This window comes from Erpetoichthys calabaricus, chromosome 13 (assembly GCF_900747795.2).
Source record: "Erpetoichthys calabaricus chromosome 13, fErpCal1.3, whole genome shotgun sequence".
Classification (NCBI taxonomy): domain Eukaryota; kingdom Metazoa; phylum Chordata; class Cladistia; order Polypteriformes; family Polypteridae; genus Erpetoichthys; species Erpetoichthys calabaricus.
The window spans coordinates 284,436-312,342 of NC_041406.2; the positions used below are offsets into that span (position 1 = coordinate 284,436).

At 57.4% G+C, this 27,907-nt stretch overlaps 1 protein-coding gene across 1 annotated transcript; it reads left to right on the top strand.

Moving 5' to 3' along the window:
- The first annotated feature begins 3,752 nt into the window (after nt 1-3,752).
- On the top strand, nt 3,753-27,827 carry cmc1 (C-x(9)-C motif containing 1). Its single transcript, XM_028817842.2, has 4 exons — nt 3,753-3,833; nt 15,274-15,366; nt 27,043-27,133; nt 27,689-27,827. The coding sequence occupies exons 1-4, from the start codon at nt 3,791-3,793 to the stop codon at nt 27,807-27,809; spliced, it is 348 nt and encodes a 115-aa protein (XP_028673675.1). The 5' UTR covers nt 3,753-3,790; the 3' UTR covers nt 27,810-27,827.
- The last annotated feature ends 80 nt before the right edge of the window (nt 27,828-27,907 follow it).

The window sequence follows — 27,907 nt, forward strand, 5'->3', positions numbered from 1 at the left end:
CTTTTCCTTTTCTTGAACAAAACGGAAAAATTCAAATCAACATTTCAGATGATCCAAGAAATCAAAATGGACAGAAAAGGTAATCGGCCAATCGAAACGAGTGGTAAACCAACAGAGAAGGGACAATCGGCGAGGTGACCAGAGGTGACAGACTCGACCAAACAGACGTCACGGCCTCCAGCTCCTGCGGTGGTCTGATGTGAGACGGAGACTTGAACATGGCAGTGGGGGGCCGGCCCAGAAGAGACCTCACCCCGGACAGCCACCCGCCGGCTTTGGCCCAAAGTGGCAAAAAGAGATGGCCTGCAAGTCCTCAAGGTGACCCTGCTAGGTGACCCTTCTAGGTGACTTTGCTCTTTCCTGGTCGATGATGTGTCGTCTCGCTCGTGTCGACTTCCTCCTTCGGCCCCCCGCTAGGATTTTACTCCTTTTTTTCCCTTCACTCCCTGTGGCCTGCCAGTTCTTCATCACGCAGACTGGCACACTTGTGGCACTCAGACCAGGGAGCAGCATCCATCTGAACCAGTTGTGCAGCCCCTTGGGGGTCCGGACCCCGAACTCTCAGCTCTGCCCCCAGTAGTTACTGCTGTTGTCTTTCTTTTTCATAATTCCGTTTAATTCTTCACCCGTCTTGCACTGCGGTGGTCCTGACATTTCGTACGCTGCAATGTGGTGTATGGATGGGATGACAACGAAGCCACCTGACTTGTCCTGACTTGACTTTGTCCGCCTCTCCTGGAGGCGGCAGGACACCCTGTGGGCCCCAGGGGGCTTCAACATACAAAGTACGAGAGGTGGGCACAACATAAATCATAAAAGAGAAGTCATAAGCGGAGTGACACCGACGACAAAGGCGCCTTCAACAGGACAAAGCGTCAAGTGCTACTCCAAGAGATCAAAAAGGCCGGGCGCTCACGACACTCCAAAGCGCCCACGTGGCCTGGCATCCCGGACCCTCGCTGGAGACGTTTCTCACATTGCTGTGTCTGTAGCCCCTCACACCCTCCATTGTCACCACGGCAGCTTCGACATGAAAGGCGGCCCCTGCGGCCGTGACAATGGGGGGCGCTCCGATGGGAAGGTGCAGGAGAGCGGGCCGAAAGTGAAAGTGCGGTGCCAGATGAGGGCCATGGGCCTCTGCACACCCCGGCCTGCGGTCGTCCCACTTTCATCTCACGCGTCTGCAGCGGCACCAGCAGTGACCTTTCATTTCACACGTGCTTCCAGAAGCTCTCGGCTTCATCTGAGCTTGGCGCGGAGGGCGCGACTGCCGAGAAGAGTCTGCTCTCTGCCACCAATCTGAGAACAATAAGCAAGTGACAACTGCACGTCCACCACAAAGATGAAGGGGACAGAGACGCCCAATACACGAGAACCGAGAAGAAACGAACCTGGCGGGTCTGCAGATGGCCCAGCGGGCGCAGCCGGATGCCCCCCTGGCATGCTATGCTGTGCCACTGCCTTGGGCGGAGATGCTTTAGAGTATCACCGGCTGCTGCGTCCAAGAAGCCCACCGTGACACCCTCCTCGTTGCTATGGCTACTGACTGGGCACCCCAAGACTGGACTGCTTCGTGGGCTTTGCCCTTGGTTTCCTCATCCTCTCCACAGTTTAGGTCCTGAGTGCCCTCGGCTTACGAACGTCACTCGTCACAGCGGTGTCACATTTCTCGCTCCGTCTGTCAGATCCCGCCGGACGGCTCGTCCTGGGCCGGGTCACCTTCTGTACCCCGCCTGTCAGAGGGGCACCAAGCGATAAATCCGTGAGGCTCGTCTCCTCAGCTCAGACTGAGACGCTAAGACGGAACTCAAGAGATGGCGGCAAAGAAGGCAAAGACCCAAAAACCAGAAGAGAATAAACGTCTGAGAAGGCGTGTGCCAGCCTTTAGATGGCCACGTCAATGATGCCACACGCCGCATAGCTGCTGCTGCATAACTTGCCCTGGCCAAACGGCGCCAGCTGTGAACAAAACAAAATGGCGTCGGGGCGGCATTACAGATTCCGTCTCAGAAACTTCAGTCGAACCCAACAGCAGCTCAGCCAGAGGGGCACCACAAAATGGCCGACCACAATGGCAGTGAAGGAAGGGACAAACGTCGGGCCAGCAGGGGGCGAAGAGAAGCGAACACCAAGATGGAGACGGCATGAATCATGGCACGGGACTTCTGGGACACGCCCCCTAGCAACCCGCCATAACAACCGCCACTCAAAATGTATGATGCGGAAAATGAAAATGAAACAGAAAGGCAGCGACAGCAGAATTAGAAACCCCCAAAGATCCAAAAGCACGTGAAAACAAGGAGGGGGGGAAGAAACTGGACGCTGGGGGTCTTCCGCCTCAAGCCCATCATGCAGTTGCGTGTCCCTTGGCACTTCCTGGTGTCCATCTTGATTTGCACCCGTGTCCATCATGTCCACTCCATCATGTTTTATGAGCCGCTCATCCTGCATAGGGTCGTGCAGAGATGGGCACAAGGCGAGAACCAACCCTGGATGAGATGCCTGTGCCCACTCACTCTACTGGGCCCCCTGACTCTGGGAAGTGGACCTGAAGGAAAACACGAGCAGACACAGGGAGGACACGCAAGATGGCACACAAAGCACGAGTGGGCTAGGAGGTGACCCTGAAGCGGTGCCATCTGACTGAGGGAGCTCTGCTGGGTGGACTCCATGCCCACTGGGTTGGGCTCACTGAGCTGGACAGATAAGGGCTGGATGAACACTGGGAATGAGGGGGTCCACGCAGGTCTGCCCTGCAGTTCAGAAAGCCCCCAAGAGACAGGGGGGGACTGGAGGGGTGAAGGGCGTCTTCATGAGATCAAATACAAACAGCAGATGAATGCGTCGGCCCCTCCGGTCCACAACGGCCGCTTTACACGATGAGGCCGAAAGTCTGAGGACGCCTTTGCCTCAAATCAAACAGAGGGGCTTACTGAAGAGCTCGGTGACTTCCAGCGTAGTAGTAGCACAGTCACAGGATGCCACCTTTGCCACAAGCCAGCAAGTGAAATATCCGCGATTAGACCTGTCAACTCCAAGTGTTATCATTGTGATGTGGAAGCGCTGAGAAGCAACAACAGCTCAGCCACCAAGTGGTAGACCACCCAGACTCACAGAGCAGGGCCACCGAGTGAGCGATCAAGTGCATTAAAATGGCCTCCGCTCTGTGCAGTGGCAGATTCCTGAAGTGGGTCGCTCATGCCAAGCGTGGTCTCGAGCAGCTGAAGGGTCTGGTACGTGCCAGGAGGACAGACTGTGACGTCTGGTGGAGGAGGGATCATGCCAGGGCTTGGGCAAAGTGCTGCTAAAACTACTGTAGGACATAAAGAGGCTCAGCCCTGTCTGTGGCCCGTGTCTTCCCATCCAGCAGCAGATGGGCACAAACCCCCCCAGAAAGAAGAGTGGAGGCTGGCATGGGGGGGGCACTCCATATTATAGCCCTGGTGTAGGACGCACAAGCAGCTCGAATAGGTGCGATGCTCAGGGGGCCGCGTACATCCTGGGCTTGGGCCCTAATTTAAGACGCGCATCGCGAAAGCAAGACGTCCACCGCCGCGGCACGGCTGGCTTTAAGTGTCTGCCTGTGTCCAAGTCACGCTGCACACGCCCCTCGCCACCGACGAGCGAATGAACGAGCCGTGCTGTCCATGTGCACTGCCCAGACCACGCCCTCAGCTCTCTCCCGCTCTGCAGCGCTGCCTTTCCCACAATTCACTGCGCAGTGACAGCCCGGGCTGCGCGTCTACTGCGAGGCGGAAGGGGCGGCACGAAGTCGGATGGGAAGGCGCGCATGGACGTTCGCGTGACGCTCGGCATGGAGTCTTCAAACGCAGGTACGCTCGCCAGCCGAGGACAGGCGGGGGCTGCTGTCCGTTTCGAGGTTTTTCGCACAATTCCTTCACTTGGAGTCGCGGTGACCCGGAACACGAAGACGAGAAATCGAAACGAAACCAAACGTAATTCGGCGTCTTCGGGAGGAGGCTTTGAGTCCGCAATGAGCGCAGTTACCGCCAGGCTGGTTTCGCTGTGTTCGTGTGACAAGGTGACAAGGTGCCTGTCGTCTGTGCAGGCTCAGATGTTCCCAAGTCACCGCTAACCACCCCCCCCCCCCCAACCCCGGGTCTCACAGAGCGCTTGTGGGTGAAAAGACCTCCAAGGTGAGATCGCAGTCTGACACTTCATCTTTTACACGATGTGTTTTACGTTGTGGTTTGAATTGAAGGTCAGAACAGCTCAGCTGTGCCCTTACTGGTTTGAGGACACAGTGCGACCCTGAGCGAGACACTTCACTTCACTGGAGAGTCCAAACCACCGGGCCCAGCATACCCCACAGCCCCCTTGAATAACCCTCTAATAGCGAACACAGCGGGCAGCGGCTGAGCAGCAGACATGAGGCGCTCCGCTTTGACGGCTCTGCGTGTCCAGGTCCTGAGACCCCCGGACGACCCCAAGTTCCTTAGCGCAAGTGGCGGCCTTTAAAATGTCGGATTGCTAAACAGTTGAGGATGTCTGAGAAAGTCTGTGACCCCAACGTCACTTTTACAAATGTCGGTTACCGGACTGCCATTTGCGTTCATCACGTTGTGCGTTTCCGTTTCCTGCGGGTCTTCATTTGCGCTCTTTCTGTGTTTAGTTCTTCGACCACAATGGTGGTCTTCAAATTGTGTGACCCTTCAGAGATGGCCCGGCGGCAGTGGCTTGGCAGAGGTCAGCGCTGGCCAGCACTTGTGCTTCTGTAGAGTAGACAGGGTGGTCCGCTAATCGGGCGCAGTAAGGGTGGGCTTCACTCTTCACCCTCTGTGTTTGTGTTTGTCAGGTGCGCGGTGTCACACGTCACGTGTTGTTGTGCACCTGAGCTCGTATGCCCCTCATTTTAAGGACCACGTGACTTTTTTTTTGGTGATGTCCTGATATGTTGGGGGGGGGGGGGGTGCTTTCTTTGTCACATGACTGTGAATGCCCCCCCACCCCCACCCCTCCGTTCAGGGTGTAGACAGCAGCAGTGTGCCCTTTACGAGCTGACCTGGTGACGCCGACAGCCCCCTTGGATGAGACCTCCAGTCTCGTAGCCCTTTGTAACCCAGTGAAGCCCAGTGGAGTTTGGTGGCGCCCTTCTGTCACCGAGACCTGCAGCCCCTGTCTGGCGCTCTTGTTTTGCAGGCTTTGTTTTTTAGGTGGGCTGTAACACTCTGCACAATGGAAATGTTTATGGAGGTCACCCACACACACACACACACTGGTGGCAAAACAGCTTCATTACAAAAGGCTGCCAGTGTCGACAGAGGTGGGCGCGGGGGCTGCTGCTGGCAGTGGTGACACTTGTGGGGCCTTTGCTGAGTAATTCAGTCACGAAAAACAAACCCCTGCAGAGGTCTGGGTACTTCCACAAGGGGCACCGTTGGGCACAGAGCTGGCAGCTCAGGTATCAGATTCCTGCTGCAGTGACCCACCCAAGGCACCGCGAGGGACTTTGGTGTAAGACGACGAGTGTTTGGGGGAGGAGGTCCAAGGAGGAGCACATCAGGGGGTCTGCCATCTTTCTTTGTGCCCAAGTGCCTTCTGAGTGGCCTACGGCTGCCATGTGTGGCTTAGCCAGGTTGAAGAAGACAGGCACAGATGGGACTGGAGATGGTGACAGAAATTCTCGTATTGGTGTGCTGGAAACGTTTTCTTTGATATTTGTGTATTCGGACCCCCGCATTCTCTGCACGCATGATTGAGTCGTAGATTTGCCCCTCAGTCTGCACTCGGCAACCTACGATGACAAAGTGACAACGTGTTCTCAATCAGGTTTGCAAAGGTCTTACAAATTAAACCCACCTGAAGCCCCTGATTCCTTCGCAGACCCCTTGCTGTGACCGTCCTGGGGCTTTGCTGCTCCTTGAGATCTTTCTAGAACTCGATTGGACGTCCTTTAGAAAGGCACAGGGGGTCCCACGATTCACCCTGCGTGTCAGGATAGAAACCGAGCCACAAAGTCCAAGGAACTCTCTGTGGCCCCCCCATGGCGACACTGTGGAGACCAAGTCATTTCTAAAGCTTGGAGTGAAATGCAAGACGTTTGGGACCACCAGGACTCTTCCTAGAGTTGGCCCATCTGAGTACAAAGCATTGGATTGGGGGTCTTGGGAGACTGTAGTTTGTCATTTTTTTTTTTTAAGAAATTTGCAAACCTTTTGGGCAGCAGGGGATCCTGGGTGCCGGCTGATGGGCAAAGTGGGCAGAAAGTGAAGGGGTCCGCTGCTCTTACTGTGCAAAGACCCCCTTTGGCCTCCACGCTGGAGTCATGTGATCAGTCGCTCCCAGGGGGTTTCTGGCTCTTTCTGCGGTCTACGTGACGATTGACTGCCCGGTGGCTGTCAAAGCTGACGCCCAAGGAGGCTCTCTGATTCACACTTCGCTGAGGGGTCCGCCTGGAGGTCTGGCCTGGCACCAGTGCTCTAGACGCGGGCACACGAGTGAGCAGCTCGAACCTTCATCTTCTCAGAGATGGCCGTCTGGCTCAAGTCGTCATGCTGTTTGTCATCTTGCTGCAGATGAAACCGTTGGGGTGGGTGGGCGGCCAGGCGGGTGGGCAACGTGTGAAGAGCGTGTGGGCTGCGCAGCACAAGGCTGGGTGAGAAAGTGTCACCAGAGGGGACTTTTGGCAAGTCTCGCCGTGCTCTACGGGTATGAGTGTGTATCACCCTGCTCGTGTGACTTCTTGTGACTGCTGGTGGTCTTCCCGAGTTTGCTCTTTGGCTCGTTGAATCTCAATTGCCAGCTGTTCTGTCCTCTTATTCTGCTGGCAGTGGAGAGCGGGGATTGTAATCGCTGCACCCCAATGGCCGAGATGTCTCTGCTGGTGTCACCGGTCACCCACCCCTGGCCTTGCTGTACCAGGTGGTCCCGAGTGTGATGCGGAGGCTCTTTCAGGCTAGAGGGACATACTGTGGTGACAGTCTTCACAAGGACTTCTTGTCCCATCTAGAAATGTCACACATTGCCACTCTGAAAGGCGCTATATTGGTGACAGGTGGCTTTATGGGGTCCTTAGAAATTCTTACTTGCTTGTGCTAAACAGCCTGCACCTGCCTCTCTGGTGCCAACAGCAACGGGCAGAATGCCAGCCTGTCTGAAACGGTGTTGGCATTGGGGTGGGCGTGAAGTTGCAATGCCAGGCCAGTTGAGAGCCATGCAGTAAGTGGCCCAGAGTAGGTGCCAATGCCACAAAGGTACTGAAACACTCAGGCTGGGCACCCCGGGGGGCTCATTAGCCCAACATCCTGGTGGTCTCATAATGGACATCAAGAGCAGTGAGGAGACCACAAACCGTTGTACCCCCCCCCCCACGATGACCTTTTGTTCAGGTCCTTCACTGTGAGGATCCTGCCAGCTTGAAGTTCCTTTTGTTTGTCTAAGTTGGGAAGCCCCAGCTTTGGCATTGGCCCACTTGGCACGTCGGGCATTTGTGGGGCTTCCGCCAGTAGGCCTGTACTGGGCAGATGGGCCCCCGTCTCATCTTTGGTTGATGTCACATACACTCGGCTTGGACCAGTCATGGGGGGGTGTTTGCCCACTGCCAGTCTTCACCAGTCACTTGAGTTTGTAGCGGGTTTGCTCCTTTCTCTCTTTTAAGTGGGCACTCATGTTGGCACTTTTTGGATGACTTGTTGGCACTCCAGTGGGTTCAGCCGCCCCCCCCCCCCCCCCCCACTACTTGCTGTTGTCCGTCTGTCTGCTTTTTCAGAGTACCAAACAACCTTAGTGACCTGGGCAGTGACATTCACGTGTCTGGGGACAGATTGGGAGAGCATGGTGGGGTGCGTGGTGCCCCCAATATCTGCCAAAGGATGAAAGTCCAAGTCTTTAGAGCCCTGGTGCTCCCAGTTTGTGACACATGGAGGCTCTCCGGGGACCTGATGTGACGACTGGCTCTTCAGTGGGTCCTTGGGGGTCCCGAATGAGGCACATGACCTGCACGGTCACTTCGGGCACTACAGCCATGTGGCGCGATTGCCTGAGGGTGGTCTGGCTTGTAGGACCCCCATTGTTGAGGACCAGGCCAAGGGGGCGCCCACCTAACACCTGGCAGCGCCAGATAGATGGGTGGCACTGGACCACGTGTCTGCCTGGGGGGTTGCCAACCAGGACCCCAAGCTGTTTTGTCGTGTGGTGGGTACTGCAATGTGCTGTACCAGTGCCCCCCACCTGACCTGACAAAGTGACTGGTGGGCTGTAAGTGACATAACGTGATATTCAGACAAGTGAGTGTGGTGACAGTTTGTGTCACCGTTCAGATCCAACGCTGTCGGACTTCACTTCTGGGCCTTCTTGAACCTGAGATGGCACTTGAGATGGTAGATTGTGTTGATGTTTGGACAGAAACTAAACAAACAAAGGATGGCACCAGTCTGTCACTGGCGCCAAACGCAACGTCCACAAGGTGCCACCTGGCCAGTAACGTTGTCACACAGTCCCCAGTGCTGTCGGCATACGAAGTACACGGCCAGTCTGACGCGAGGGGAGACGCAAGATGGCGTGTTGTGCCAGGAGCGCAGGTCACGTGTGTGCGGATGTGGCACACCCAACAATGTATGCAGAAGCTGGGCTTGTGTTTGCGTCTGCCATAGACGTCATGCAGCGGCATTTCAACGGGGTTTCCGGCGCGTAGCCCCCCCATTGACAGCCAAGCCCCCAGTCCAGCGGTTCACTCTTTGCCTCCTTTTTCCATCTGCACAGTTGTGCCACCACATGCCACGTTATGGCAAAGGTAACGGGACACCCGTGTCTCTCCGGGCACTGCCAGGCTCAAGAGCACCTGAAGCAGGAAGTTGGTACCCCCCCACCTGTCAGCCTCACAGAACATAAAAGAAGAAATTGGGCACAGCAGGGGAGAGCAGCCATCCAAGTGAAGGTATGCGGGCACCTCTCACTGAATGTGTGCCAGACCCCTGGCAGCACCGCCTCTTCTGAGTCACCTGTGTATTTTAATTGATTGTCACTGTTCTGAGACGTGTGACGATACGCTGACCACGAGGTGCCCCTTTGAGTCGATCGTCCCGAGAGCTGACCACTCCCAGGCTGCTTTAGCAAGAAAGCTGGCATCCACCTCCAGGGGGTAACCCGTGGGCTTGGCGAAGGACGTTTCTGTTGGTTTCATGGGACGAGATGTCACTGGGGCCTCGGCCTTTGCTTGCCCGTTGCTGGCCAGCCGTCCCCAAGAGGTGGTCACATTAAGAAAACAAAAGCCTTCAGCGACGGCTTCTTAAATTCGGGGGGCTCGTCTTCGTCTCCGTTTTCATGGGCAGCTGGCATTAGCATCGGTCAGAGTCTTCATTCTTGTGACTTTGTAGTGGCCCAAGGGTGCCAGTGCTGCCCGCTCGCTCTGAAGGACGGAGACCACCCAGCATGTGAATGAGCTCTGCTGTTGTCACGCCGAGCAATTAAACTAAAATAAGAATGAAAAGTGTCACATCACCATTGTCACAAGAGCAGGCTGTGACCCTTGGGTGTCAGACCCTCGTCGTTCTCCACTGAGTGCTGCGACTGGTGGCAACACAGTGTGGTTTGGTAAGACACCCTCAAGGGCCAAGGGGACACCGGAAGGCAGATTGTGTCATCTCATCTGCAGTAGCAGTTCTATGTGCGCCCTGTGCATCCAGCTGGCATCTGAGCTCGGACCCCTCCGTTCTGAGCATGGAGGGTGTCGTGCCCAGCCACTAAGGGCAGCCCAGTGGTATGGTAACCCCTCGTTTCCTATGGCCCACCCTTACCGATCAGAACAGTGTCCAGTCCGGCTGGGGACAAGCAGTGGTGGCTCACAGGAGTCCTTAGTGGCACATGTGACACGGGTTGGCTCTCTCAGCTCTTTGTGTTTTCTTGAGGAAGAGCAGCGAATGACAGGTGACCCCCGCGGCTCCTGGGACGGTCAGAGGGGCTCGTCAGTAAGGAGACAGAAGCCAGCAGCAAGTGAATGAATGGCAGCAGCTCTACCCGTGTGCCCCCCGTCACTAAGAAATCAGGCAAGCACTGTGGTGCCCCCCTCACTTCGGGGTCCGAGAGCTGAATGATCGGCGTGGCCAGGGGGAGCATTCATGACATGTCATGTCACAGCAGCAGGGGCTTGCCTGTGACCACATCCATGAGGGTAACCGTAGCGACGGTGGTCCTCCTTCAGCCGTCAGAGACGGACGAGAAGCCCACGCGCTAGGAGAGGCAGGCGGGCGCAAAGTGCCCGCTTTAAAACGTTCTCGAGACCGCCGCCTGTATAACCAAACCAGAAAAACAAAAAAAAGGAGCTTGTCACTTGTGCACTTACTCAGTTGTCACCTCCTGTCACTCGGGTCTGTAGCCACATTCGCTTCATGACACGCCAATCCACAGCCCTGCCTGGTGGTCTTCAAAGCTGACTGAGCTGCTGCTCGCTCTCGACAGCCGGACCCCCCTGACCATCAAAGTGCTGCTCTGCTATTTCTGACGTCGACGCTGACAAGGTGGCACGCTTGGGTGGGACTGTGGCCTTGGCAGGCCTCGGCAGGCGTGCCAACTTCCGGGGAGGCCACAGAGTCCTTCTGACGTGACGGAGCGAGGGGGCCGACCTCTCATCGTCCCCCGTTTAGGACCGCCTGCTCACTCTGACTTTCATTCTGTGCCCACGTGATTTGAAGGAGGGCACATGCTCTCCAAAAATGGCTTTTCTTATTTGTACCCAGGTGCCCATCCTCAGGCACCCAGACCTCCTGAAATCAGACAGTGGCACATCAGTGATATGCAGCACCTGCTGGGGTTTAACTTGCTGGGTGGCTTCAGGGCAAGGGTGGCAACGGGCACTCCTTCTCGTCTGAGCTGGTGGCTTGATGAGTCCCTGCACGCTGGCACTTCATTTGTGACCCGGGAGGACTGCAGGGTGGCTGCTGGCTACATGGGTGGCAGAATTCAACTCGAGTTAGTTGTCGGGGCAATGGCCAGCAACAAATGCAGATGCAAATGTACGCTGGGCATGAATTTCACAGGTGGCATAGGGGTGTCCCCCCAGTGTGATGACAAACGGAGGGTTTTGGACACCACGATGTGATTGTTGGGGACGGCCTGATGTTCTGATTGCGTTTATTTGGTGACATTTAGCTAAACCCGAACCCTGAAGTCCAGGCCCAATGTGACAAGTTGGCACATTGTGATGTCACGTCATAGCGATTATCGAGTGCCAACGCGATTCTGGGCACCTTCATAAATGGCGCCTCGACTTCGCTCAGGCCTGATGATTGGTTGTGCTGCACTTCTGTCTTTACTTTCTGAATGAGACTCCATGTTGGATTTACACGCTGGCCCATGCCACCCATCTCTGGCAGTTTAATAAACAGAAGTCCCTCCGGGTGCCACAGTGCCGTGAATGGGCGTGATTCGCTGGTCCTGTCGAGGGGTGCACTGGGCCGGCCTTTTTATTAGCAGCCCTTAGTCTGTCTGAATCGGGGGGCTTTCCAGCAGGGGTGTTGTGGGTTTAAGGGTGCTGTGCCATCTGTAACCGTGAGAATATAATGAGCTGTATGAGAGGCCCGTCTTGTCATGCCCACGGCAGAAGTGGGCACTCTGGCCAAAAATCCATATCAAGAAATGAGACCCTGAGCATTCCGACTGTTGGCGTCGTGATGTATTTGTATATGCATTAAGGTGGGCACATCCCATGTGTTAATGAATAACGGCCCCCCACACTCCCTCCAAATCCTCCTCCCTCCCACGTCTTCCGATCCACCCAATCCCATGCAGAGTTGAGGCGGGGCCGGGCCAATCAGGTTGAGCCGCGCAGTAAAGAGGTACTGGGAGTCGCCCTGAGTTGGCGGGTGATGTGGCACGCTGGCCCCGTGTCTGTGTGGCATTGCCTGGGTGTCTCCCCCCCAGTCTGAGGACGTGCGAGTTTAGGTGGCCCTAATCTGTGTGTGTAACTGACTGGCACCCCGTCCAGGTGGTGTTCCTGCCGTGTGCCCAGTCCTTGCTGGGATGGCCTCCAACTTCCCGTGGCCCTGCTCAGGATGAATGTCCGGTGTAGAGGCATGGTGACAGGCGGGCACCCCGTGTGAGGACAATCCCTCGTCAGGCAAAGGCCCGGGCAGGTGGTTGTGGAGAGCCTGGCAGAGGTCTGCTACTCTGTCCACCGGGCAGTTGGCATGCCACTCTGCATGGGGTTAGCTCTGAGGCCATGCCACCCTCAGATGGCATCAGTGGGTTTAGGAGGTGCTAGTTTTATGAGGGCTTGTCTCTGTTGTTGGCCTGGGGTCTTTGCTCCCCCTGTGTGACAGTCACGGAGAGATGAGGTGGCAGCAGAGGAGCTGCCATCTGTGCCCTTCCCCACCTGAGTCTTGTCACTCGCTCTTCCCCTTCTCTGCTTTCTCTCAGACCCACTTGAACCAGTGGGCCGACTGCAGTGGGGTGCCAGTTCAATTCAGATTCAGCAGGGACCCCAACTTAAAGGGACGTGAAAGGACTTTGGATGGGATTTGAAAGCAGGGTGGCACCGGGTGTGCCAGTGCCCGTCCTGGTCTCCCATGCCCACTTATTCCAGGTGCGTGTGCTGGTTGAATGTCGTGCTCACCTCTGGGCTGCCAGTCCTGTGCCCGCTCCCTGCCATTTGTAAATCTGTCTTTTTACCAAGCAGGGTGGCTGTACAGATGGACTTTGGTGATCGTGGACCCCCTCCATTGACGGTGCCCTCCTCTGCACTGGTGTTAAGCGGTCTGTTTAAGTAAATGGAGTGCAGTCAGTGAGAGGTGCCATACACAAACTGAGCTGAATGCCCGCGCGCCAGCAGGCCCCGACCCTCGCCCTCCTTGTCGTCTCCCCGCCGTCAGCTTCCTTTGTGCTGCCTGGTGCTCTCATCGGGGAGCGGCTGCCCTCGTTTTGCGGGCACTGAACCGTCATAAAGCCCCCCCCCCACGAGGCCTGCAGGAGACTTCACACCTTTGGAAACAAATACATTCAGAGAGCGAGGGGCTTGCAGCCAATGCTTGGCACTGGTGACAGCAGCAACTGGGGTCTCGTGCAGGCGCTCTGTGGCGGTGTGACCTTGAGCGTGACAGCGAGATACCCGGGAAGACGGAGCCGGCGTGACGTACAACGAGGGCCGAGACCCTCGACGACTGGCAGGCAGTAAATGAGATCAGTGGATGCCAGTGTCGGTTACGCTCCCGTCTGCCATTGCAGCGAGTGACTTGCGCCCGTCAGCTTTGTTTTCCTGCTCAGACGTGACGGCAGTAAGCGGGTGGGCCGAGTACTTTAGGGTGGGTGATGAGCTGTGGCGGACCACTCGCCTTTTAAGATGGCATCGGGTATGGAGTACAACAGGTGTCTCGTCGTGCCCGGGGACGGCACGCTAATTTTTGATGCTTGTGAACCGCGGACCGGTGGGCTTCATCCGTAGCCGGGCGCACTTGCTAATGTCACTCGAGCCCTCCAGGGTACGCAGGCCGGCATGACATCAGTTTAGCCAGATTACGTGCACTAGATGCGAGGCGGCGGTGGGCACTGCACAGACCCGTTAGTCAGGGCATTTAGCGGCCCGCCTGTGCTGCTACTGATTTGAGCTTCCAAGTGCCCATCTGTGAGGTGGCATATGTACCGGGGGCATCACGGGTCCCTCTCCAGGACGTCCGGGTTGGCGTGTGCCGCTCTGAGACGTCACACAGCGACTCGACTCGGTGGGGTTACAGCTGGCTGAATAAGCGGATGGCGGCAGCGAGGTGGTCCTCGGACCTCCTTTGGCACTACTCCGCCACCCCTTCACACTGGCGGTCACCTCGGCCGTAGCCCCACCGTGCCCCTCTGTTTCTAGAAACTTCACTTGGCCAGGCCCCACCCCCCATGCTGTGCCGTCAGTGCCGTCTCTCCTTGAGTGCAGCTGGGGGCGCCAGCTCTTAAAATAACAAGCAGTGGGCGACATTACATGAGGGGTCTTTGAATGTTGACTGAAGCCCACCTGGAGACGGCACAGAGGCCAGCATGTGGTCCTGGGGTGCCAGCGTGGCAGGGGAAAAAATGGTGAAACGGGGCAGTCATGTGATGAGGCAGCAGCTTTGGTTTGTCCCCCTCGTCATCTTGTCTTTGGTGTCGGGTCTGTCCCTCCTTAGCGTCCTCTCGGGTGGGCACAGTTCTGTAGCTTGTGACACTGTCGGAGGTCTCTTGGTGGCCCCCCACTTGTCATCTTGAGTATTCAGATTTCCAGCTGCACTCCTTTATGACCTGGACATTCTGTGACTCGGGGGTCCTGTGGTCTTCGTCCCCTGCTTGTTGTGTTGTTTGGTCTTCATTGTGCAGGTCAGGCCACCATCAGATACAAATGGGGGAGTGGGGGGGCACTTAGGAGGTCAATCGCGTTGTGTTTGTCACTAATGTGGACCCCTTTGCTGAGGTGACATCAAGGAGTCAAATGCCAGTGGCAGTAAAAAGTGAACACGCCTGGGGGGTTGGGGACGGGGACGTTCATAGGCAGTGGCCTGGCAGTCATGGACGGTGACAATTAGTGACGGTCACCCTCGGCATAGCTAAAGGAGCCTCCAAGACAAGGGACCACAGCGACTGAGATGAAGGGGGGGCTCACGTCCCCTGGCTGGGGTCTTCGGGGTGACCACCCTGCACTGCACTCCCTTAACTGGTCGTGGTGGCCCCGTCTCGTACAGTCGGGCAGATGAGTCGGTGAGCTTGGCATCCAGGTGGTTGTTTGTGTGACGTCGGAGGTGACAGGTGCAGGGCACGTTGGTGACGGTGCGGTGCCCGCGTCCCTGGGATGGCAGCCTGATGGTGACATAGAGAGGGCGAGTGCTTGGGACAGCTCGGGTTAAAATGCCAGTGTAGCGAGTTTGCTCCAATTCTGCTTACACCTCGAAAACGGCGGTGAAGCCCCCCGCCCGCCTGCCCGCCCCGCCTGCTGTGTCACCTTCGGTGTTCCTGACCACTTCGTACTCAATTTGCACTCCATAATCAGGTGGAAATGCATGCAAAGTGCTTCTGTGCCAGCGCCAGACGGAACGGAGTTTACTGAGGGGCCGGTGCGCGAGTTGAGACGCCGGGGGGTGGGGGGAGGTTTGGGCGCGAGGTCTGAGCCGGTGGGCCGCCCCTTTGCCAGTCTGCCAGCCTTGCCTTTTGCAGAGCTCCCCCTGGCGATGGTGCCGGAAAGTGTGCTCGGAGGTCTGCCGTGACACATCTGTGACGTTCAGCTCATTCCTGTTGGGGGGAGAGGTCATTTTGCCAGTCCTTAGTAGGGTGGTCTTCTAACTGGCCGACTTTTCTTCTTTGCTTTTCCAGAGGAGCCCACCCTGCGACATGTGGAGAAGGACGTGCTGATTCCCAAGCTCATGCGAGAGAAAGCCAGGCAGCGGTGTTCTGAGAAGGTGCGAGGTCAGTGGTGTGTGCCCGAGGGGCCTGTCCGGGGGTCCTTGAGGCAGGTTTGGGTGTGACACACTCCCCTGTGTCACCTCCGCCTCCTTCAAGCGCGGGACTCAGTGGTGCGGAGGACTCTAGAAATCCGCCGGTGCCCGTGGCTGCCTTTGCTTTCCTTTCACATCCCAGAGGTGCCCACTTTAGTTGATCAACTCCATGAAGCCCCCGATTTGTGGGGGTGTGTGCCACCATAATGGACAAGAGGGACCCCGAAATTAAAAGGGCGGGCACTTCACATCTTCAGTTCCATCCCAAAGAAGAAGAAGCCCACGAAAATGGGCCGAACGAGGGGTCAGAGCGCCACCCTGTTCATCTGACTCTGTTTGCCCAGTCCCTGGCATGGTGGCATCGACCCCGGGCTTTCAGAAAGCGATCTGCGCTGTGTGTCTCTCATCTCAGGGCTGTGGTCAGCTGGCCTGCTATTGGGGGCTTTCAAAGCCGTGTCACCGGCCAGGCGTCCATCTTGGCCACTGCCTGAAGGGGGCGTCCTTTAGCATGGCAGCAGAGATCCCACCGGACCACGCCGTCTGATTAGAGCCGCGTACTTCGTGACGGGCCAAAAGTGGGAGATGCCAGCTGTTTTCTGCGTCTCATTTGACGTTTCCTTTTGTCCTTGGCAGCTCCTCACGCCACGTGGAATGCCCATTCCCACCAGTGTCGTTGGCATGTTCACCCTTCCTCATCTCCGTCGTTTTGGCGACTCCTTGCAGTGCAGCTGATTAAAAGTGCTGCCATAGGAGGGGTGCGGCATCTCTGGTTGGTGGTGGTCTCGGGCAGGGTGAAGGGCCCACCAGTAAGAGGCGAGATGTGCAGACAAGAGGGCAGAACGGTGCCTGGGACAGCCGGGGGGGTAATGGAGGAGCCCCCAGGCAGCACTTACTGGAGGGGGGCTTGACGTGGACGAGTGTGTGGCCCTTGGAGGATGGCAGGTAGGTTTAGGGGGAGCCACATCAAAACCATGTGAAAACAAAACTAAGAAGGCTTGTGACTGGCCTGGCGTGACATGGTGGCACAGACCAATGCCAGTCAGCGTCACCTGTGAGCAAACCCCCACCCCCACGCCCCCAATCCTGCTGTTTACCTCCTGCATGCTGAGAGACGCATGTTTTAGCTTGATTAGTGCCCTGGTGTGAATGGGTGCCCGCGTGCCTTCTGTGGTGAACTTCTGCCATATGCTATCTGGGTAGGCTCAAGCATGTGCCATCTGCGGGCAAATAGAAACAGCACCGCTGCACTCCGGATACTCGGTGAGACATCGTGTGGGGATCCTCGTCATCTACTGCTGCTGCTGGGTGGTAGCACACATTCACTCGGACCCCCATACTCATTCACTTGGGTGGGAGTCAGTCGTGCCAACCGCTGTGCCAACTCCCTCCGTCCCTGTGTAGGAGAAACACCCATGAACAACTGGGGTGTTGGCTGTTAGATGCCAGCTCTGTTCTGTTTGTTTGGTCACTTTACAGAGGTGTAGTGCCAGGCCTCTGTGCCCACAAGACAGGCAGGTCATTTGCTTCACCCCATTCTTGCCATGCGAGTCTCTTTTGCCTGTAGACCCCTGAGGAGACGGGACGAGAGAGCACCGAAAACGCATGCCCAGCCGGTAAGCACGCTCCTCTTCACCCAAGCAGGCAGGGCAATGTGGCCTCTTCACCCGTGTCTCTTTGGTGGCCGATTGCAGTGCCAGAAGTGGACCCCCAGCATTGAAAACGTCCAAGGAGTGTCCTATGAAGGGGCACAGTGCCATCTTGAGCTCATCACAGGCAGCATACTGACACTCGGCCTGCTGCTTATTGCTGCCAGGCCAAAATGGAAGACCAGTGCCCTTGAGGGGCGTGAGTGTCTGGGCACCAGCCTTCACCCCCTGAGCTCTTGGGCTAGGCCATCATTTCAGGAGTCCTGGTGGCCTGGCGCGGTCTTCATCTGCGGTCACTGCAGGTTGTCTTCCTCAGTGGTCTGCTCCATTTGTTTATGCAGAGGGGCAAATACCAAACGTGAAGGGAGGACAACAAAACCGCGCGGTGCCCACTTATACCCATGAAAAGGCCTCGCTCGCTCTGACTGCACCCAATCTGAGGGGCATTCACATCTTGCCAGTCCCACGCCAGCCGAGATGTATCTCCAGCACGTCCTGGAGCTTGTGCCTATGGGCCGTGCCAGGTCTTGTGGGGGAGCTGCAAGCGAGACGCCGCTAGTTGGCAATGTGGCAGACTTGCCAGGGCTCACCGCTGGGTGAAGACTTGGTTTAGTGCCTGGCACTATCTTGTAGCGGTTAAGCCACGATTTGTGGGAAAAGACCATGCCCTCTGATTTGGAGGTGTCGATTCTCGTGCCAACGCCATCTCAGTCACCGTGAGCCCCTTTAGGGCACGCTGCCTGTCACAATCTCAGGGCATCACTGTGGAAATGAGATGCCCACACTTTCACCCCTTGGCACGTCAGGTTTGCTCAGTGTAAGGGCCCCCTGCATTGGCCCCCGACCTCCATACCCTAGTAGAGAATACCATGGGATGCGCACTTGGTGGTCTGAGTGGATTGGCAGACGCCCGTGGTCCGTGAAAGATGGGTGCCAGGACTCAGAGTGGGTGCTGCTGCAGAGTTCATCTGCAATCTTGTATTTGTATTGCGTGTGCCCGTTGCTTTGTGTGCGTCCCACGAGTCTTGGTGTTTGTTTTCGATTGCTTGTTGTGCTTTGTGCCCTGCCATGCCAGGAGGACCAGGGACAAAGGAGCCCCTGCACTCTGGGACAGCCTGGGAGACCCTTGAGGTAGTTTGCCCATGAAGGGTGGGCAGCCCCGGGCATCTCCTGTGGGGGCATATGTGACAAAGAGTTAGGAGGGCGTGGAGGTCTGAGGGTACCTGGCAGTGCCCGAGGTAACACTTGGGGATGGCATCGAGAGTCATGTTAACACGAGAGGGGGTGACAAGCAGGTGGAAAATAGAGGAGGAGCAAAGCTGGCATGGTGCCCGTCCTGTGGCCCCTCCGAGCCTGGCACAGCCAGCCAGCAAGTGGAGTGAAAGTGCTGCCCCCCCCCCCTTTTCTATTTCTGATGATGTCGTCGTCGTCTTCTGCCGCTTTGCCACTTTGGCACTTTATGGAAACAGCAGCCCTTGCAGTTTCAGAGAAAGTTGTGATAATCGCCCCACGCAGCGCAGCGAGTGTGAAAGGCCCGCTTTGGAGTGCGTGCCCGCACCCCTCCTGCCACGCCGCCTGGGGCTACAAGTGCCGCTTCTTGGCATTCCTCCATTGGCGCCATCGAGTGCTTGTGCCCTGGGAGTGCCCGAGTGTGCCAGCGGAACAGAAACATCAGGTGGGAGGCAAACGGGCAAAGCTTATACGTACTCGACGCCTCCAAGAGCCTGGCACCACTCACACACACACACACACACACACACACACAGGACCACTGGCCCACTGGCCCGCTGCAGATCTGCTAGGGTCAGACCAGCCGAGCCCATGGAGGGACATCACGTCTCCGTTGTGCCATCTGTGGCTCTCTGGGGACTCCTCTGCCAGTGTGAAAGTTGCGCCAGTGTTGATGTAAACGCAGTACGTGGAGATGTTCGTCATCATCATCATCATCATCTACTCCTTTCGCTGCCCTGCTTCACTCGCGGGTGCAGCTCGGCCTTCGCTTTCCTTTTCTTGTGGTCTGCAGGTGACGTTGAGGGGAGCGCGTGACGACATCGGGCCTTAGACAAGTGGCTGCTGTCTTCTTGTGCCCGCGTTTCTGTTTTCAAGCCCTCGGCTTTAGAGTGGCACACGTCATCTGGGCACTTGCTGTGTCACCACACACCCCTCGTTTGGTGCCCCAGCTGGCAGTGTGCCCTGGCCATGCCACCCTAGTCTGGCCCCAGCTTCATTTGGCCCGTCATCATCAAGCACTTAGCACTGGTGCTTGAAGCTCTTGGGGGTCTCGAATACTACACATGTGCAACTGGTGGGGGACAATGCCAACATTAAAGGCTCGGGAGGGTGTGCCACGCCACAGAGGTACCCAGCAGCACCCCACGTCTCCACCAAAAGGGGCGTTTAGGATGCTGGTGACCATTCAGTGCTTCAGCCAGTAGGGGGCGCATGGTGACAAAGCTTGAGGACCTTAAAGGGACAAACTCGGGGCCAAGTGTTACGAGAGAGGTGGCTCTGCCTGCTGGAGGTGCCCATCTTATCCAGGCTGCCAGGCAGGTGTCCTCAGCCCCTCTGTGACAATGTCCTGTCGTACTCCTGTTTTAGGGCCAGCAATGTGAAGACAGTGGCGCTGCCCACTTAGTGTGCCCAACGTGGCAGTGAAGTGAGTTTGGGTTTGCTGACCCTGGCAGCCTGGCTGTTCCTGTGCCCTGTCATTGTGTTTTCAGTGCGTTCATTGAAGGTCCTCACAGTCCCGGTGTGTCACCGTTGGTGACACCAGGTGACTTCCATGCTTGTTTGGGTCTCATTTTCGTGCCCACCACCCCCTTGGCTCTGCCATCAGACGCGGCTGAATGCCCCTTCACTGTATCCGAGTTTTTCGATTGTTAATATTCGGCGGTGGTACGCGGGTAACGGCTAGTCCAGGATCTGTGCCCTAATCCTTGGAGCCATAAGCACCAGTCACTGTGCCATCCAGCCACCAGGAGTACGGATGCAAGTGCTGAACCCGGTCCAGCGAGCCGCCAGAGGCGATTGCCCAGGGTGTGCCTTTGGTGACAATATGGCTGACGCACAGCTCGGGGACGTCTGTGCGGTGGTCAGTGGTGGCCTTCTACGCTGGTCTGCCTCTCCTGGCGTCGAGCGATTAACTTGCGCCCGTTTGCCCGCCGCGCTGTCGCTGATGGCGCGGAGCACAAAGGCTCCTTTCTGAACGCCAGGCACGTCGTCCTCTCCCTTTCAGAACAGAAGGACGGGGCCGGCGGGCATGGGCTCAGTCTCCGGCCGTCCGCCCGCCACCCCGCCAGTTTTGAAGCCTGCTTGAGTGAGTAAAGATACAAGGCGCGTTAATGACTCGGGGGTTCCCAGGCGCGTATTAGGGGGCGGCGGTGGCGGGGGGCTGCCGGTCGCAGGCGCATCTCAGGCTGAATTGTCCTGCCCGCTTTCTTTGAGAGGCTGGCGAGAGAAAGCGAAATGAAGTCGCTTTCATCCCGAGAAAGCCCCTCATTATACCCCCCGGCGGCGGAGCGCTAAGCCCACTGTTCTGCCGCTTAGATCGCTGGACTTGATCTCATTTGTTAGCAATAATGAGTTCTGAACGAGGTGCGCGGCCATTAAGACGCTCGGTGCCCCCCCCGGTGGGCGTGGGGGGACTAATTAGGCGGGCGCTTTAACCTTCAGTCGCTGCCAGCTGGAGCTTCACAGGCAGGCCAAAAGGGGCCAAATGGTGCCTATTCAGGGGGAAGAAAGGAGCCCCCCGCCCCAGCGAAGGCATCGCAGTGTCGTGAGGGGCCGTATGGCGCGAGCCCCTCAAAAGGCTAACGGCCATTCCTGCTCCGCCGTCCCCCAAGAACTCCATGAATTGTTGTTTGCCAATTAGGCTGCCCACGTTAGCCAAGCTCTTGTGCCCCCCCGATTGTAGCGCTTGCGGGCACCCGACTGTCCTTGGATTGGATGCCACGTCCGTCCACAGTGAGCGAGACGGAACTTTAACCCGCTGCAGCACACGGTGCCCACACTCCTCTGTATGCCCATCCAAGTTCAGCACTGACAGTAGCTAAAAGAAATTGGGGTGATGCCCAGCTGGCAGGAGGAGGAGCGTGCCAGTCTGAGAGCACAGGGGCTGGTTGGGGGAGATGGGCACACTCGGAGGGCAGGTGGGTGGCAGTCCCCTGCTCGTCCCCTTGGGGGCCATACTGGCCTTCCAAGAGAACAGGTGGGTGGTCCGAGGGCCTTGTGGAGATTTTGTGCTTGTTTTGTGTATTTGGGGGTCTCTCGCTGTTATTAATATTGGCCCCCATTTTGTGGGTCATGAGCCACATGGAGGCGTCGCCATCGTGTGACAGCAGGACGTGACAGGCGATGATGCCATTGAGCAGGTGGGCTCGAGGGCGACTGAACTGACGTGGCGGCCCCCCTTACTTTGGGTGAGCTTTGCCCCTCGACTCTTTGCCCCTCGACTCTGATGCTGACCGCCGTACCAGTGAGGTCAGCCACGTAACACTCTGACTTCCCGGAATGCCCATCGCATGCCCCATTACACCCCTGGTTAAGATCAGCGTGGCAGCGTGAGGGCAGTCTGACTCCAAGGGCATTTTGCGGGCATCATCTCACCTACATCTTGGGCATTGCAGGCTGCAGTTGAACCCGTCACACCATTTATCCTGGCTGTTCATCTGTGTCGGTGGCTCCTCCCCCTCGCTACCATTTGCCGACTCATCTGTCAGCTGTTTGCTCCTGGCCCCACCTACCTGTGTCTGTGGCTCCTCCCCTTCTCTCATTTATATGCTCCTGGTTCCCGATCCCCTCCCATCTAGCTCTGTGGCTCCGCCCCCTGCCCCGGTGCTCCTGTCTGTAGCATGCCCGTGATGGGAGTGGCACTGGTGACTGATGCCCTGGCATTGTGGGCCTCTTATCTTAGCTGCCCTTCCTGCTCTCTTGGTGTTTGGTGTTTTGGCAGTGCCACCTCCAGGTTGCGTGCCAAGTAGACTGCTGCCGAATTTAACAGGGTGGCACACTGCAGGAAAGTCTGTGCCAAGGGGGCTGTGCTGTGCACCATGTTCCCCCTTTTGGTCAGCGTGTGTGTGACGGGGTCCCCTAAACGCTACACATGATGGCTCTTGATGTCACTTGTCCTTGCCGGTGAGCCTTCTGTGGTACACGTGCAGCGTCTGGTGGCACGACACAGTCCTTGGCGGCCCCACTAGTGTTGGTGCCACGTAGCCCCCTTCTTCTTCACTGGCTGTGCGCCTGGCATGCCTTTAATGCGCCGCTTGCGTGTTCCGTCAGTGTGTGGGCACCTGTGTAGGTGAGGGTGACGCAGGCTGGCATGGCCTCCCCACTGGGGCTCTGTGGTATGGAGACTGGTGCTCTGAGTGAACGTCAGCTTGGCAGACCACTCCTGGTCCACTCGTGTGCCCAAGAGAAGGGTGCAGCTCTCCGGCCCCCCCAATGCCAGCGGTGGGCGTCCTACTCGGAGGGCACTCTCCCTCTTCACACGCATCTCATGTTCGCAGCCCGGGCCTCAGAGGAAGTCCTGCGTGTCTCCTTCCCGTGAGAGAGTCGCCGTGCCCGCTGCCCGCCCGCCCGCCTGCCACTTTAAAACACATCCTGTGTGCCGGGGGGTGGCGCGTTTCCCAGGCCACAGGGCACTTTGAAGGTAACCACAGGGTCTCGTTTGTGCTCCTCTTCCTCTTTGAGCTGCGCTTATCTCACACCCGCCTCGCCGAGTCCCGCGCCAGTGCAGATATCTGTGACTTTGTCACAATGTGCCACTTCTGGGGCTGCTGGCGGCGGAGCTTGTTGACAGCTGTGGCTTTGTAGCACGAGACTGGCAGCAGCGAGAAAGGGGAACAGGGGGCATCATGGGTAATGGCGAGGAAGGCCTATTGGCACACTCTGACAGTGCCAGGCCTGCCTTACTGTGACATGCTCATTGGCATTAAGAGCCATAGTGGGCACCTTTGTGTGCCATCACAACCAGAGTCCACAGTGGGCTTGACAGGTGGAATGAGAGGGGTGCCCATGTTTTTTTTCACGTCGCTCCCGCCCTGTCGCCCGAGGGTGGCATCGCACTGTTGCTGACATCCAGCCTTTTGGATTTCAGGGGACCCTGTTTGTGATTATTTGGGGGGCAGTCAAGTTTTCTGCCATTTTGCTGACTTGGATTTCCCAGCCCTGGCAGGCCGGTGCCAGTGTGCCCAGCTTTGTCACCGTCTGTCATCTTCTCTCGGGCCTCCTCTTCCCTTGGCAGTGGGGTACGCGGACCGACAGTGAGAAGAGTGGGCATCTTAAGGCGCGTGGCACATCGTCCCCACAGCTGGCCTTCACAGTGCAATGTAGATGTCGAGCGGGCGCACAGCTTGACCCAGCAAACTGCCCACCTCGGTAATCGCTTGTATGCACATGGGGTTCAAGCAGTCCTGGCAGCGAGAGGCACCAGGCTGGCACATGCAGAGCTCAACCGAGGCATCTGTGCCTGCCTTTTCTGCTTCCTGCCAGGCTGTGGCGCTCTTTGGCAGGGCAGCCGTGCAATTGATGCCCAGGCTTGGACTCGGTAGGCAAGGACAGAAGACATAACACTGCCCTGTCATGCCAGTTCACTGAACGTGGCTGTACCTGCTACAGGCCCCCTGCGATGCCAGCCGTTGGTGGTGTCTTGAGCTGCCACTGTCCCCGTGTGTGACGTTGGAGGCGGCGGGCGCGCGGCTGCACATGCTGATGCCCGTTGGATTTACAAGTCAGATCAGGACCACTGATTTCTAGCTGACTGGAGAGCCGATTTCCTTGGCATGTCGGCCGCCGTTAATCAGGTGAGAATTAATTGACTTGGATGTGCGAGAGGCGCAGCGGCGGGCACTGAACCGCGAGCAATCCAAAGAGACTGTCACCGGTATCAAGGGGCCGCCGCACGGCGCAGCGCGCCGCACAGTAATGTGCAGCGCGGGCACCCGCTCTGACTGGCACATGGCAGCATGGCGTCCCTCGGTCTGTTCTGTATGCCCACCGCCCTCTGGCACCAGCTGCTGTTTGAGTAAAAGAGACAGGGGTGAAGCGGTGTGGGGGTTCTGGCTGGCGAGTGACTCTGGGCCTGCGTGTCTTGGGGGGGGGGGGGGTGTCATTGGGGTGATGCCAGCGCAGGAAGTAAGACACACGTTTGACCACCGATAGAGAGGGGCAGCCAGTGGGTGATACTGGCTTAACGCAATTAACGCAGGTGGTACACATGTGGGCACAAGATAGTGACGTCAGTCCTGACCTGGTCAAGCGGGTTAAAAAAAAAAAAAAAAAGGTGAGCTGCCACCTGGAAATTCTTCATGACTGATGGTGCCAACTGATGCCAGTACCGTGGCACACATTAAAAAGGTACCAGGAGAGGATGGCCCAAAGGTCAAACCTTGGGGGTCCAAAGCCCCTTCTGGTCACTCCAACACCCGAGCTGTTGAATGCCAGGGCACTGTGTGCCACTGTCCATGGGCAGGATCACCAAGTGACTGGGCAGAGCGATGCTAGAGCTGGCATTATGTGCCCCCATTTCCAAACCTGTGTGCCACGCTCCCGTGTCAGAAAGCTTCTCATTTGTACCTTTGCCAGTGTAAAAGTCTGACTGCCACACGAATGCAAGGGTGAAGCTGGCACACTTCCGGTCAGACTGGCAGTGCCACCTCATTGACTTGTTTTGTGTGGCTGTGGGCCGTCCTCAAGACTTTCTGCAGGGCGTTGGCTCCAGCGGTGTCGGCTGGGTGCCCTGACAGATGCCAGGCAGTGCAGCTCCTCCATCCAAGTGGCCTGCAGGGCCCGAAGGGAGTGTGGTGGCTGCCTCTGCCCACCTCGCCATCTTTCAGACATCCCTCCTCTGTCCACCCACCTGCCACTTGAGCCCGAGAGGCCTCTCTGATGGGCAGGAAGACCTTATTTGGGGATCCAGGACATATGTGGACAGGCATTGCCCGCTTCTTGGCTCTCTCTTGGGGCACTTCACGTGGGCATCAGGCACCAGCTGTGGCCCACTCAGGCTCGCCAGCCTCCTCTGTGCCTGCAGCTCCGGCCAGGTGTCCACTTTAACCCCTGGTGGTCACTCGTCCCCATCCACGCGCCATCATCGTCCTTCTGTGGGGGTCTCTGGGCTGGAGACTCTCTTATCCCTCTTTGTTTCGGCCCCCCAATACCCGACTTTCTCGCGTCTGTTGCTCTCCTCGTCCCGCCAGGGCCCACTCACAAGGGCCGGACGTGGTGGTCTCCACTTACCACTTGCTAATGAGCCTGGGGGTCTGCTGCCCTCCTCTCGATTGTTCCTCGGCCCTCCAGCTGATGTGCTGTTAATGGGGAGCTGCAGCGGCCGAGTAATTAAAGCAGCGGGGGGCCTGCATGTGCCGCGGCCCGCTGCCCTCAGCGCCATCGATTATTATGTGGCTGCATGGCCCGAGGCCCCTTTGTCACGTCCTAGTGGCGCGCTGCCAGATAGGGGGCTCGTCAGGGCATGGGCAGCCCTGGCACCCTCCGTCAGCTGGGAGGCAAGGGGGCCGAGGGACGCCAGGGCTGAGCTTGACACTTGGGGGCACAGACCTGGAACTTTCAAAAGGGTCTATATGGGGGGTGAAGTTGGCATCGGCTTTAATGCAAGTTGAAGTGTGTGTGGGGCACCCAATACTGTGCAAAGGCCTTAGCCCCCTGCGTCCTCGATGCCCCTTGGGTCGCGGCGGATTTCTCGTCTTTGTCTTCTCTGTTGGTGCAAATCGCATAAATTTCTCTTGTGTTCCATGCCGCCTTTCGTATAGTACCCAGCACGGGCTCACCCACACTGGTGAGGGGGTGCCAACCAAGGAAACGGGCAATGGCAAGGGAATGAATGCAGCAGGTGTGACCGGGTGAGGGTCATCGTGGCAGAGCCGTTGCTGGACGGAGAGGAGGAGCCGCAGACAGGGCTGAGCTTGGCAGAGGTGCCCGCGGGTCTGCACTTGGAGGCCACGCGGATCACGTGCAACTCAACAGGTAACGACAGAGCCGAGCCGTGCAAGTGACAAGAATGCGCCTCGGTGACCTCGGTGGGCACGTCGGCGCGCATGCCGGCGGGTTCACACCATCAAAGCACGATGCCCCCCCCCCCCGGGCCGCGGTGCGCGTTTTGTCATTCCGGCCGCGCGCTGATGAAGCCACTGGAGGTTTTAATTGGATTTGCCGCCGAGTCGGGCGCTCGAAATTGCTTTGTGGAATTAGCGGCGCGTCGGGAGACCACCAGAGCGCTTCTTAATGCGGCGCGGGAGACCCTCATTAGCAGTCCACGCGAGTGGCACGCGCAGGGCGGGAGCGCCTGGCACGACGGCAGCGAAGAACAAATGTGAAAGGCGCTATATAGCGGAGTGAGATGTGCGAGAGAAAGGCGCGACATATAACGAGAGTGACGGCTGTGACCAGGCAGCGCAGGGCACAATACACACCAAGATGAAGGTACCTGAGCCAGGAGCGAGCTGGGCTGGCACACACTCGGGTGTGAAAGGCGCTATAGAAGGGCTATGGAGGGCATGCTAAACGTGTGCTTTTGTCTTTTTGGTTTTGTGGTCGTGTCGGCGTTTTGCCTTTCACTGGGGTGATTTCCAGGTGCGCCCACCTGGCACATTTCTGCTGGCAGTGCCCTATATGTGCCACCGACGGCTGCCGCCTTTTCCCGTTGAGTCGAGCTGCCCGCATGGGCCCTGTGGTGATGGCCACATCCTAGCCTGGCACAGTAGGGTGCTAGTCATCCTTGGGTACACTGCTATATGCGGCTAACCTACCTGGCAATGGGGAGAATGTGCCCAAGCGGGCCAGTTGTGAAGTGGCAGTGCTGGGCACATTAGCGTTATGGTGCCCATTGCAATGGCCATCTTCTGACGCTTGTGTTTGTTGGAGACGGCGAGTCCCGTTGGTCACGCATGGCTGGCACTCGCCCTAAGCCCGTTCTGCTGCTGGGCACCTTGGTGTGGAGTGCCCGTGTGCTCATGGCGCCCCCTCTCTGTGCTCTGCCCTTTCAGATTTCACCCACTGCTGCCAGGAGAGCGGCTTTTTGATGGTCTTGAAGTGCCGAGAGGAGAACGCTGCCCTCAAGGAGTGCCTGACCTCACAGTAAGTCCACCGCACCCGAGAAAAAGTATGTGCCCCCCCTTCATCTTTCCTGGCTTCGACACGATGGGTGGCAGAGCGGCAGAAAGGGGACACTTCTGCGCTGGCTTTATTCAGGTTAAGTGAAGACGTTTAGTTCTTGGCTGGCCACCTCCTGGATTTACCAGCCTGCAGCTGATGGCACAAATGGACGTAAAGCCCCCTGGGAAGTGCCCACCCCAGTGGGTTTGGTGTATTCTACTGCACTGGTAGCGAGTCCGCAGCTGTGAGAAAGTCTTTGCCCCCCAAGACCGTCTGTATGTTTGACATGAGGGGTGGAACTGGCAGAGAAGTTCGAGGGCCTTCACTCCTGATGTCAAAGACGGGGCACCACTAAGGGGGCACCTCCTTTTTCACAGCCCCTACTATGCTGTCTGTTCTGCTTGTCACACATGCCAGTTGGGTGCTGTACCAGTCCCCTGGGCCTCACCCTGGCACTTGGGTGGTCCCCCCACATGATGAGTTTGGGATTGTGCCCACCGTGGGCCTCATTCTGATTTATTTTTTTTCTCATTTTAGTTACAAAGACCCCCACTTTTTTGAAGAATGCAAGCAGGAGTACCTGCAGGAGAGGGAGGAGTACAGGAAGACGGGCATCCCTGCCAAGAACAGAAGAGAAAAGATTGGCACAAGCATGTAGGCTCACGGGGCATCGTTTGTGTTTGTCACAGTTTACAATAAAAATGTCCACCTGGAGGGCACGCGTGGGGTCTCAGTGCTGTACCCGAGTGGTGCCCA

Coding starts and splice junctions, on each gene's coding strand:
- cmc1 (XM_028817842.2), top strand. CDS start 3,791: ATGGACGTTCGCGTGACGCTCGGCATGGAGTCTTCAAACGCAG. Junction 15,367..27,042: donor GTGTTCTGAGAAGGTGCGAG/GTCAGTGGTGTG, acceptor CTGCCCTTTCAG/ATTTCACCCACTGCTGCCAG. Junction 27,134..27,688: donor AAGGAGTGCCTGACCTCACA/GTAAGTCCACCG, acceptor TTCTCATTTTAG/TTACAAAGACCCCCACTTTT.